At 46.0% G+C, this 12,448-nt stretch overlaps 1 protein-coding gene across 1 annotated transcript in view; it reads right to left on the reverse strand.

Annotated features, from left to right (window-relative positions):
• Nucleotides 1–8,307: 8,307 nt before the first annotated feature.
• LOC127188325 (DNA (cytosine-5)-methyltransferase 3C-like) overlaps nt 8,308–12,448 on the reverse strand; it is a 32,303-nt gene continuing 28,162 nt past the window's right edge. The window contains exons 16-17 of the mRNA XM_051144811.1: nt 12,134–12,252; nt 8,308–8,487 (exon numbers count right to left, since the gene is read on the reverse strand). Coding sequence (XP_051000768.1) covers nt 8,346–8,487; nt 12,134–12,252 — 261 coding nt within the window. The 3' untranslated portion in view covers nt 8,308–8,345. The remainder of the gene's footprint in view (nt 8,488–12,133; nt 12,253–12,448) is intronic.

Consider the following 12,448-nt stretch of genomic DNA (forward strand, 5'->3'; position numbering starts at 1 on the left):
TGAGACAGTATCAAATATAGCCCAGACTAGTCTCCAGCTTCCTATGTAGCCAAGGATAACCGTGAACTCCTGAGCCTCTTGTTGCTGCTTTCCACATGCTGGGATTACGGGCCTGTACCACCATGCCTGGCTGCTAGGATTTATTTTCTCTGGCCAGATAGATGCTAGGCATTTGAGGATGAGCTAAACCAAACATAGCCTTTGACCTCCTAAAATTTCTGCTCTGGCAAAGGAAGCAAAGTGTACACATCAGTACCTCGAATCTTGGTTGACTAATAGATCTGATTGAAGACTAGGCAAAGGTAGTGTATAGCAAGGTGCTTGCATTGTGTGCCCAGGCTCCCAGAAAATCTGGGCCTAGTCCCAATTGCCAAAGCCCAGGGAACTTTCTTCCCCCACGCCCCCCCCAGGGAACTTTCATACCAACGGCTAGGAATCTGACAAGGTAGCAATGGATGAATTATTGGTGATCCTTCTGCCTCCACTTCCCGAATGCTGGTATAACAGTTGTATACCATCACACCCATTTTATGTGATGTTGGAATCACACGCTGTAGGCATGCTAGGTGTTCCGGCTGCATTCCCAGTCTGCATACTGCTAGTTTTCATGGTGAATAGAACTCCAACCATAACACAAGAGATTTGACTTCACTTCACATGGGAAGATATCCCACAGTTGACATTGATCCCAAAAGCTGAGCTATTACCCTCATAAAAGGGTTAGCATAGGGGAATACAAGTAAGAGGAAACAACAGAGCATGGTGGCATGGTGTGATCTCAGAACTTGGAGGGGATCAGAAGGACCAGGAACTTTAAGTACAGCCTAGGATATGTGAGACCCTCTCAAAAAAACAAAACAACAACAAAATATAATAATATAATGAAGCATCAATAACAGTAATTTGGGCTAGAGAGATGGCTCAGATGTTAAAAGCACTGGCTGCTGTTCCAAAACTCCTGAGTTCAATTCCCATCAATAGCATGGTGGCTCAACCATCTATAATGTGATCTGGTGCCCTCTTCTGGCATGCAGGGCATGCAGGCACACATGAAATCAGAACAATATACATAATGAATAAATCTTTTTTAAAAATACAATCTAAGGGGCTGGAGAGATGGCTCAGAGGTTAAGAGTACTGGCTGCTCTTCCAGAGGTCCTGAGTTCAATTCCCAGCAACCACATAATCATCTATAATGTGGTTTGATGCCCTCTTCTGGCCTGCAGGTGTACATGTAGGCAGAGCACTGTATACATAATAAAGATCTTTAAAAAAAAAATCTAAGCCAGGCGTGGTGGCGCACGCCTTTAATCCCAGCACTTGGGAGGCAGAGGCAGGCGGATCGCTGTCTCCTAGGAGTTGAAATTCAGTGAGATATGTACTGGCTGGGGTCATAGTTTAACAGTAGAATAATTGTCTAACATGCACAAAGCCCTTGGTTCCCTCTACAGCACCCACCACTGGGAGAAAATAGATCTGTATAAAATTTTTATTCCTTTATGTATGTATGTTTTTATGCATGTGTATATGTGTGTGCATGCATGTTTGTACGTGTGCCAGTCTACCTACATATGTATCTGCAGGTATGGAGGCTTAGGTTAATATCAAGTGTCTTCCTCTTATCACTCTTTACCTCATACCCTGAAACAAGGGTCTCTCACTTTAACCCAGAGCTCACCAGCTCTCTGATCTGGCCAGCCAGCTTGCTCTGGTTATCCCCATCTCTGCTTCCCATGTGCTGAGATCACAGAAGGGGCTGCTGTGCCCACCTGGCCTTTGTGTGGGTGCTAAGGATCCAGACACCGGTCCTCACGCGTGGGTGACAAGTGTTTCACTCTAGCCATGTTCTTAGCACCCAGCACACAGTAATTGCTCAAGGATGTTAGTGTGGGGATGAGATCGGTGGGAAAGGTCAGAAGAGAGGCGTGTGGTGCTGCACACCTGGAATTCTAGCACTTCGGTGCTAAGGTTGGAGGTCTATGAGTTCTAGGCTAGTCTGGGATACACAGCAATAACCTCTTGTCTGGGACGAGTGGTGGGGATGCCTCTAGTACAGGAGTGAAGTGCACACTCAGTTCTAGAAGCACGGGGGGTCTTAGGAGGTGCCAGGATATCAGAGCTTCTAAAATAAAACTCACCTACCTTCCATGACAGTTCCCATAGAGAAGAGAGAGGAGTTAATAGCTTCATCAGTCCACCATTGCAGTGGTTTGAATAGGTCCACGGGTTTGAATGCTTGGCCATAGGGAATGGCACTATTAGGAGGTGTGGCCTTGTTGGAGGAAGTGTGAAGGCGGGGCTTTAAGGTCTTAACTGCTCAAGCTATGCCCAGTGTGAAACACATCCAGTGCTCCCTTCTGCTGCCTTGCAGACCAAGATATAGACCTCTCAACTCCTCCAGCACCACGTCTGCCTGCACACTGCCATGCTTCCCCCCATAATGATAATGGACTGAACCTCTAAAACTATAAACCAGCCCCGATTAAATGTTGTCCTTTACAAGAGTTGCTTTGGTCATGGTGTCTTCACAGCAATAAAACCCTAAATAAGATAACCACTAATCCTTGTGACAATTTGATTAGATTTAGAGTCAACTAGAGGAGTCTAGGCATGGCTGTGAGGGTAAGACATTGTCCAAGTGGTTTAACTGAGGAAGGAAGACCCATGCTAAGGAGGACCTTCCCATGGGCTGGGGTCCTGGACTGAACCAAAAAGGGGGAAAAGAGGGAAATCACCTGAGTGCTACCATTCCCCCTTCCTCTGCTTCCTCTGCCACTGGGATATCAACTCACAGCTCCACAGAAAGGCCTGTCACCATGCTATCCTGGCATGCCTGATAGACTTGTTCACAGTGACAAGAAAAGTAACTAAGCCAGGTGTGGTGGCACACACCCTTAAGCCCAGCACTCTGGAGGCAGAGGCAGGAGTTTCTCTGAGAGTTTCAAGGGCAGCCTGGTCTACAAAGCGAATCCAGGACAGCCATGCCTATTACATAGAGAAACTCTGTCTCGAAAAACCAAAAAGAAAAAGAAAAGTAATTAACACACCAAGCTTATTTTCATCTCATTAAGTTTTGATGAGAAAATAAGTGGAAAATAGAATTCCGTCCTGTCAGAGAAACCTTTTGGGTGACCCAGCCTCTAATGCCAGCACTTTGGAGCTGAAAGCAAGAGGATCACAATTTCAAGGCCAATAACACACACACACACACACACACACACACACACATACACACGCGCACACACACAAACACGTGCGCACACACATGCACGCGCGCACGCATGCCACATTTTTGTTCCTGTTGCTGCTGCTGAAGTCAGAGCCCTGCTACATGTCCCAGACCGGAATTCACTCTCTAGACCGTGCTGGCTTTTATTTTGCAGAAATAGTCCTGCCTTTGTGTCCCAAGTGCCAAGAATACAAGCAATCATGATATAGTACATATAGAGACATATACAGATACAAATATAGACACATATCAGTATATGCATATAAAGCCAGACATGGCAGGAAGTAGCTATAGTTCCAGCACTGGGGAGGTAGAGACAGGAGTGTCCGTGGAGCTTGCTAACCAAGTGTTCTAGCCAAATCTGTGAGCTCCAGGTAGTGTGTGATTGAGGAAGACACTGATGTTGACTTCTGGTCTCTATGTATGTGTGCACACATGCACACAATGGGTATTGATCTAAAAACCAATGGCAGGGCATAGCATTTCTACAAAATGCTTTTCCGTGGGAGTCTGAGCAGTGGACATTATGGGACTTTGCACAATAGCCCTGTAACTTTACTGTAACTCTAAAATTACTTTAAAACTCCAAGTTTCAAGGCCAGTGAGTTGACACAATGGGTAAAAGCACTGATGACTTAAATTCCGTGCCCAGAACCCACATCATAGAAAGAAGGAGCTGACGCCTACAAATTGTTTTCTGACCTCCACTTGTCAGCCCTCACACACCCACACACAAATAAAGTAATAATATAAAAATTTAAAGCCGGGCATGGTGCCGCACGCCTTTAATCTCAGCACTCAGGAGGCAGAGGCAGATGGATCATTGTGAGTTCAAGGCCACCCAGGTCTACAAAGAAAGTCTAGGACAGCCAAGGCTACACAGAGAAACCCTGTCTCAAAAAACAAAAACAAACAAACAAAATTAATTTGCCAGGTGGTGGTGGTGGCACATTCCTTTAATCCCAGTACTCAGGAGGCAGAGGTAGGCAGATCTCTAAATTCAAGGCTAGCCTGGTCAACAGAGTGAGTTCCAGGATGGAGCCAGGATTACACAGTGAGACTTATCTTGAAAAATAAATAAATTTCATAAAAAAATTAATTCCAAGTTTTTGGTTTTGGGGGTTTTGGATTTTTTGTTTTTTCTAGACAGGGTTTCTCTGTATAACAGTCCTAGGTGTTCTGGACTCTCTTTGAAGACCAGGCTGGCCTCAAACTCACAGAGATCCGATTGCCTCTGCCTTCCAAGTACAGGGATTAAAGGCATGTGCCACTACACCCAGCTTAATTCCCACTTTGTTAAACTCAATAAGTTTTGGCAGAAGAAGAAAGGGAGGAAGCAAGGTAAGAGGTGAGAAAGAAGGCGGTTGGGCGGCGTAAAACGTGGAAAGGTAGCTAGAAGGCAGCAAATTGTACAAGTGTCAGAGGCATCAGGGAATTTTTAAGTTCCACCAAACCAAAGCAAAACAAGACACAGGCTGAATCGAGGAGCAAGTGTAGGCTGGCTTTAGGCATCCAGACTTGCTGATCCTAAGCCTGACAGCTGTGTGGCCCTGTGAAAGGGCCTCTCCCAGCTCTCCCCTATAATCACAGTGGCCTCCCAGCACTTACTAGGAGGATTCAACTGCAGGAAATAACAGCTCTCAGCCATGCTTCCCAGTCGCTGGAGCCACACACTAGCCCTGAGAAGCTGAGAATCCATAGAAGGGGAGTAGTACAGAGACCCAAAGAAGATACCAAAACACCCTTGCTCACATGAACAAATGGGCCACCAATACAGGAACCCAGATAATCTGGCTCCAGAGAGGAATAAAGGACCAAGAACATTCCAGTGCAGACGCTAAATCACTTAGCCAGAAAACAAGAGAGATGGAAGAAGAGTAGGAGAGTCATGTGCCTGGTGCTCACCCCACCACCACCACACAGCCACAAAACTGACCCAGGGCCAGATCCTGAAGACCAGACAAGATCCTTACTTCACACCCAAAAGCACCTCACTTCTTCCCTAACAAGGGACACTAAGACCTACCTCGATGCCCTCTGTTTCCAGCACTAACATCTGGTGCAATTTCTGGACAGCTGCTGCACATCTGGGCAATACTGTCCCATCCTTTTTAAGGACTTCATAATTCATAATCATTGCTTGTTGCTCTCATTACCACCGTCCTTGCTGCCATCAGCACTGAGATGACAGATGGCCGTCATTTTCTTAATGCCGTCTATTACAAGTGCAAGGTTTGCAGCCTATAAGGCACGAAGAAAAACGTTTCCTCCAGGTCTCGCTCATGGACTTCACTAACCTATAAAGTATACAGGACGTATCACTCTCACCTCTCAAATGTGAAATGAAAAGCTCCAGAAATCAAGGCATCTGCTCCAGGCAACACAGCAGATTGTCAGACCCTGGATGCAAACCCACAAGAGCGCTCCAAGAGCTCCAACCATGGAACACCAGCTCCAACCTTTGTCCCAATATGGTCATGCTCCCCCATTGTCACACAGCCCAGGCCATCCTGAGGAAAGTTACAGATGACGACCCCCCCCACCCCACCCCAAACCTCCACCAGCTTCCCCACAAGCAAACCTGGACACCCCAGAGCCCCTCACCTGAAGAGCCAGTCGGTCTCTTCTCTTGCGGTTCTGAGGAGGGAGCTGTTTATTCTGCTTCATCTTGTCCTGGCATTTGGTACAGTGCTGTACACAAGATGGCCTAATTGTGCGACAGCCATCCCTCGAGTCTGAAGTCCTCAGAGGGTAGGGTATCTAGGCCCGGTCTTTTGCTAATTGCCAGTGGTGTCACCATGGCAAATCTCACCAGGGCTGTCCTGGCTTTCTAATAACCTCTGTGGTTTCCCATCCTTCCACTCACAGAGCTTCTTCCCTACTCTGGCTGTGACTAGTTAACCCTGGGCCAGACTCTATGCAACCCCGACCTATGAAGGTACCGTTACAAGCCACGTTACACCGTGAGGCAGAGAAGTCAGTGTGAGGCTGATACAGGGCCACATGCACTTTTTACCCTCTAGTCTGCATGCTAGTAACTGAAGGATGCTCTTCTTGACCCCCTCATCTTAACTGAAGGCTGGAGCATGTCATGATGGGCTCTGGGTGTGGGACGCCTCAGTTGCTAGCTGGCCCCAGCTAAACGAAGGAGGAGCTACCTAAGGCAGTTGCAGTTTTGAGTGTGAGGGAACAGGTACATCTTTAGATGACCAACAAGTATGACATTAGTCTGGGCATTCAACTTCCTGTAAACCACAGTCTAGATAAAAGATTGTTGGGTGCCTGTAAGATGGCTCAATGGGTAATGATGCCTGCCGCACACATCTGATAACATAAGTTTGGTGCCCAGGGCCTATGTAAAGTGGAAGAAGAACCCATTCCACAAAGTTGTCCTGTGACCTCCACACACATGATGTGCTAAACACACACACACATAATTAATAATAATTAATAGTAATAATAATAATATGATAAATGAAATTAAAAGCTCAAAAAGCTTGTCAGAATGACAAGAGCCATTCCCAGCCAGTCTAGTCACTAAAGGCAGCTGCCCTGCACCATACCAACTGGACATTTGGGAAGCAAGGATCAACAGAATCCCATGGAAGTCATGCAGAACTGTAGAAATCAGGACTCACGTTCTTCTGCATGGGTGTTACCTTTGTGAGCTTCCTAAGAAATCTCCAAATGGGCGTCACAGTCAAGCCTTTGCTAAATGTCCTAGGTTAATTTGTATTGTCAACTGGACACAACCTAGAGTCACCACTGAAGGAGTGCCCAAATGAGACTGGCCCATGGCAACGTCTGTGGAAAATTGCCTTGATTGATGATTAATGTGGCGCCCAGCCACGGCAGGCAGCACTATGCCTAGGCAAGTGGGCCTGGGCGGTATAAGAAAGCTAGCTGAGTTAACCAGTGAGCGAGCCAGGAAGCAGCATTTTTACACGGTTTTGCTTCAGATCCTGTTTGAGTTCCTGCCCTGACCTCTCTCAGTGATGATGGTGTGTGACCTGGAAGGGCAAGACAAATAAACCCTTTCTAAGTTGCTTTTGGTCAGAATGTAGGATTTTTGTTTTGTTTTTGTTTTTTCCATTTCTGTTTTCTTTTGGTGGAGGGGGTGTTTTGTTTTAGATAGGGTCTCACTGTGTAGCCTTAGCTGGCCTGGAACTTGATAGGAAGACATGAAGAAACCCCTGCCTCTGCCTTCCCAATGCTGGACTAAAGTTGTGCCACTAGGTCCAGCAGGCCCAAGCAACAGAAAAGAAACTAGAAGGTTTAGATAGGCCTTTCTAGCCTGCTGTCCTCGCTAGCACAGAATCAAGTAAAGCAGAGGGCTGTGGACAGGGCCAATAGCAAGGACTGTCAGAAGCCTCCCAGGGGTTGTTGGTGCTGTGGAGTCTTGAGAACACTGCAGTAAATCTCAAGCTCCATGAGCCCCTGGTGACCTGTACAGGCATCCCTGTGCTTGATGCATGGATAACCAACAGCACACTCCCACAGAAGAACAAAGTGCAGACAAGATTATTGTAGAGAGATGTTGACTTTAATTAAACAAGAAGATAAACTGTATGCATCTGTCATCTTTCAGCCTAAAAAGCAGCAAAAATTGTTGAAACAAAGCAAGTTTCTCCCATGCTGCCACACAACTCTTGCATTGTTTGGTTTGGGTTTTGGTTTGGTTGGTTGGTTGGGGTTATTGTTGTTGTTGTTGATTTTTTTGAGACAGGGTTTCTCTGTGTATCCCTGGCTGTCCTAGAACTCACTCTATAGACCAGGCTGGCCTTGAACTCACAGATCCGCCTGCCTCTACCTCCCAAGTGCTGGGATTAAAGGCGTGCGCCACCACTGCCTGGCTTAGTTTTAAAGTTTTAAGTACAGAGAACTTAAGAACCATGTTGGGCCACTTTAAGCTGCCAGTCTGAGCTGTGCATAAGGATGTTTCCCCATAGGGCCAGGAGGCTCTGCTCCCACTGAGCAGAAGACAGCTAAGTATAGAGTGAGAACCTCACAAAGGTAAACTGAGGAAGGGCAGAGCTAGGCTGTTTCAAAGACCAGTATGACTCCTAATGCCTGGCATTAACCCCAAGACCCCAGAGCTCCCCAGTCCTGGGTAGAACTATTCACATGCAAAGTAGTCCTTCAAGGGGGCGAAGAGGTGTCTGATGACTGGCACACTCCAGGACCTTCCCAGCAGCTTCTGGCGGGCGCCACGGCCCATGTTGGACACGTCTGTGTAGTGTGCAGGAAAGCCGAAGATCCTGGGAGAGTACAGAGAGAAAACACACAACATTAGAAAGGTCCATGTCTCCAACACATCAAGAACAGCTGTGTTCTGAAGCCCAGGCCTGGGAAAGCCATCAGGCTGCCACTGTCTCTGCCCACAACTATTCTTGCCCAGGCCTTCAGTCCTGGCTAATGGGCTCAAAGGAACCTTCTAGTCTACCAGTTCCACTGGTTCCTCAGAACACTTGCTGTCTGCTGATAGTTGAGCCACAGGGCACTGGTGCTGTCTTGTGTCTCCTGCACTAGGACAGTGCCCCTGGTCCTCCTGTGCTGTGCAGGGACCGTTCTTAAATGCCTGATGTGTGTGATTTAATCCATGAATGATTGTCAGTCATCCAGCAGACTTTTATTTGATGTCAAAACACAATGATAGAAGTTTGATGTTTCCTTGGGGGTGGTGCATATGTCTATGTACATTTGGCTAGAGGTCCCCCTCAGCCCTTAGGTGTTACTCCTCAGGAGCCAGGCATCTGCCTTTTTCTTTTCATTCTCTCTGTCTGCCTTTCTGTCTGTCTATCTATCTATCTATCTATCTATCTATCTATCTATCTATCTATCTCTATCTCTGAGACAAGGTCTTTTGGGACTTGCAGGTTTTTTGGGACTTAGGCTAGGCTGGCCGGCCAGCAATCCCTAGGAATCCTCCTACTCTGCCTACCATAACCTGAGTCAAACTCAAATCCATACATTTCTCTGACAAGCCATTGCCACAGCCCTGCAGTTTCTTTAAGAAGGAACAAGGTCTCACACACACACACACACACACACACACACACACACACACACACAAACACACACCCCACAGCAGACCAGATTTTCAACCCCAGTTCAGTTTAGTGCAACTTAGAATTCAGAGTCTGTCTATGGCATATATAGAAGCAAAACACCAATCCACATTTTAAAGAAAGGAATGCTTATAACCTGGTTCTAGAAACAGTATCAGTGGGCCAGTGGTTGACCCCAGGATTGCTTTTGACATCCTCAAGACCCAGCTATTCCACTCCTTGGGATATACCCAAAAGATGCTCCACCACACAACAAAGACATATGCTCAACCATGTTCATAGCAACCTTATTCATAATAGCCAGAACCTGGAAACAACCTAGATGTCCCTCAGTCAAAGAATGGATGAAGAAACTGTGGTATATTTACACTATGGAATACTACTCAGCTATTAAAAACAAGGAAATCAGGGGCTGGAGAGATAGCTCAGCGGTTAAGAGCACTGACTGTTCTTCCAGAGGTCATGAGTTCAATTCCCAGCAACCACATGGTGACTCATAACCATCTATAATGTGATCTGATACCCTCCTCTGGCCTGCAGATGTACATGCAGGCAGAGCTCTGTATACATAATAATAAATAATAAATCTTAAAGAAAAAAAGAAAATCCTGAAATTTGCAGGCAAATGGATGGAACTAGAAATGATCATCCTGAGTGAGTTAACCTAGACTCAGAAAGATACACATGACATATACTCACTTATAATTGGACATTAGCCCAACAGAGATGTCCCCTGAAAGTCTCCCCTTAGCCTGAGATCGGGATAGATACTGGGACTTCCTATTGGGACTCCAGGTGAGAGAGGTAAGGGAGAATGGGGAAATAGAAGGATCCAGAGGGTCCTAGAAAGCTAAAAGAAGACCATTAAGACAGGCGGATCTACTCAAACTACTGTACCAGCCAAGGACAATGTATGCAGCAAACCTAAAACCCCTATCCAGATCTAGCCAATGGACAGCACATTCTCCACAGTTGTGTGGAAAGCAGGGACTGACTCTGACATGAGCTCTGGTGCTCCCTATTTCACCACTTCCCCTTGGTGGGGAGACCTGGTGACACTCAGAGGAAGAGTAAGCAGGCTACCAGGAAGAGACCTGATAGGCTGTGATATGGTGGGGGAGGAGGTTCCCTTCTCTCACAGACCTAGGGGAAGGGAATAGGATAAAAGAGGGAAGGAAAGGGGAAACAGGAAGATACAAGCGAGGGGCTAACAATTGAGATGTAATCCGAATAAATTACTTAAATAAAAAATAAAAACCATTGTGTCATCGTTCTACACCAAGCCTCAGAATCGCATCTCTGAGATATAATAATCACAAAAATCCCACTTTATGCTAGCCTTTCCAAATCCAGAACATTCCATTCCACTTCACAGAGAGACTGAGCAATGTTATCTACAGTTTTTCTACTAATCAGAAACTGCTGTTTTTTTTATTATTTGAGTTTAATTATTGTATATGCATGTGTATATGTATTTGGGCACCTATGCACCACAAAGTGTGTGTGGACATCAGAGGACAACTTTCCTGGGCCCAATTAAGGTTGCCTAGCTTGTGTGACAAGTACCTTTACCAGCTAGTCCCTCTCACCAGCCCAGAAATTAACTTTCTAGGCTATGTACAGTGGTCCAGGCCTGTAGTGCAGCACTCAGGATATATTGGGAGACTGAAGCAAGATCATTTGCAGCCAACCTAGGCTACATACCGAGTTCTAGGCTGAGTTCTGGCCTAAAGAACTTTGCCTTTGCCCTCTAAAAAAAAAAATTACATTTCTATTGAAACTATTTGTTAAAGAAGAAATAAACTCAGAGCTGAGGTTTGTAATGAAAATAGTCAATAGAAAAATCTTCAGAACAGGTTGGAGAGATGGCTCAGTGGTTAGGAGCACTGTCTGCTCTTCCAGAGGTCCTGAGTTCAATTCCCAGCAACCACATGGTGACTCACAATCATCTATAATGTGATCTGATGCCCTCTTCTAGCATGCAGGCATACATGGAGATAGAGCACTCATAAATAAATAAATTAATTTTTAAAAATCTTCAGAACATAGCTACATTTAAGAAAAAAAAAAAAAAAAAAAAAAAAAAAAAAGACCTGAAAAGCAAGAGACAGATCTCCAACAATAGAAAACTTAGTCCAATTAAGTGTAAGAGGTTAAATTCAGATTGTGCCCAAGGAGGAAGCAGATGTCCTGTGAGGAGTGTAGCAAGGAGAGTTGTAAGACTTCCTGTTTTCCTAAGAACCCCGAAAGTGGGGACAGGAACATGTAAGGGCAGTACAGGTGACAGAGAAGTGGTGCCATCTAATAACCTGATGCCTGAGATTTCTCATCCCCACCGCGCCACCATTTCTGCGGGAAAATAAGGACAAGTTCTGAAAAGGCATTATTATGCAGACCCCACAACACAGGGCCAGCAGGACCCTGAGGAACTGCTGTGTGTATGGGTCCTGACTACACATTCCCCACGGACTCCCCTCCACACCTCCACTGTGGTGATGAGAGTGATAAATACCCCCACAGTCTCAGACACTTGAATACAGTCCCTAGTTGGCGGTGCTGTTTGGGTAGGTTTAGAAGATATGGCCTTGCTGTGGTATGTCACTAGGGGAGAGCTTTGTGAGTTTAAAGACTCCGCCATCTCTAGCTCACTCTGTGCTTTCATGATTGCAGTTCAAGATGTAAGTTCTCAGTTGTGACTCCAGCCCTCATGCCTGCTGCCATGATGGGCTCTGACCTCTCTGGAACACACACACACACAAAAAACCCTCTTTGCTTTATAAATGTCCTTGGTCCTAGTGTCTTATCACAGCAATAGAAAGGTAATTAATATTCTCACCTTTCGAGCTCAGTGCACCACAAAATGTCATCCTTGCCATTCATGACTACAGGGAAAAGCTGGTTCTTCCCCTGTCTGATGGAGTTCGACTTAGTGGTTATTGTCTGCACTTTCTTTAACTGGAGAACAAAACAACATCACGGGGTGAGCTCAGAAGGCTCCCAAGGGAGTCAGGCTCAGAAGCATCCAGAGAGAATAGAGGGCATGAGCTGGGAGAGGTGGCAGGGACAGAGATACACAGGGAGAAGACAAAGACAGGCTTGAAAGGATTCTTTATGCTTTCCACAAATGCCAAGTTCCTAAAGGAAGAACCAG

Source organism: Acomys russatus, chromosome 4, assembly GCF_903995435.1.
Source record: "Acomys russatus chromosome 4, mAcoRus1.1, whole genome shotgun sequence".
Lineage (NCBI taxonomy): Eukaryota > Metazoa > Chordata > Mammalia > Rodentia > Muridae > Acomys > Acomys russatus.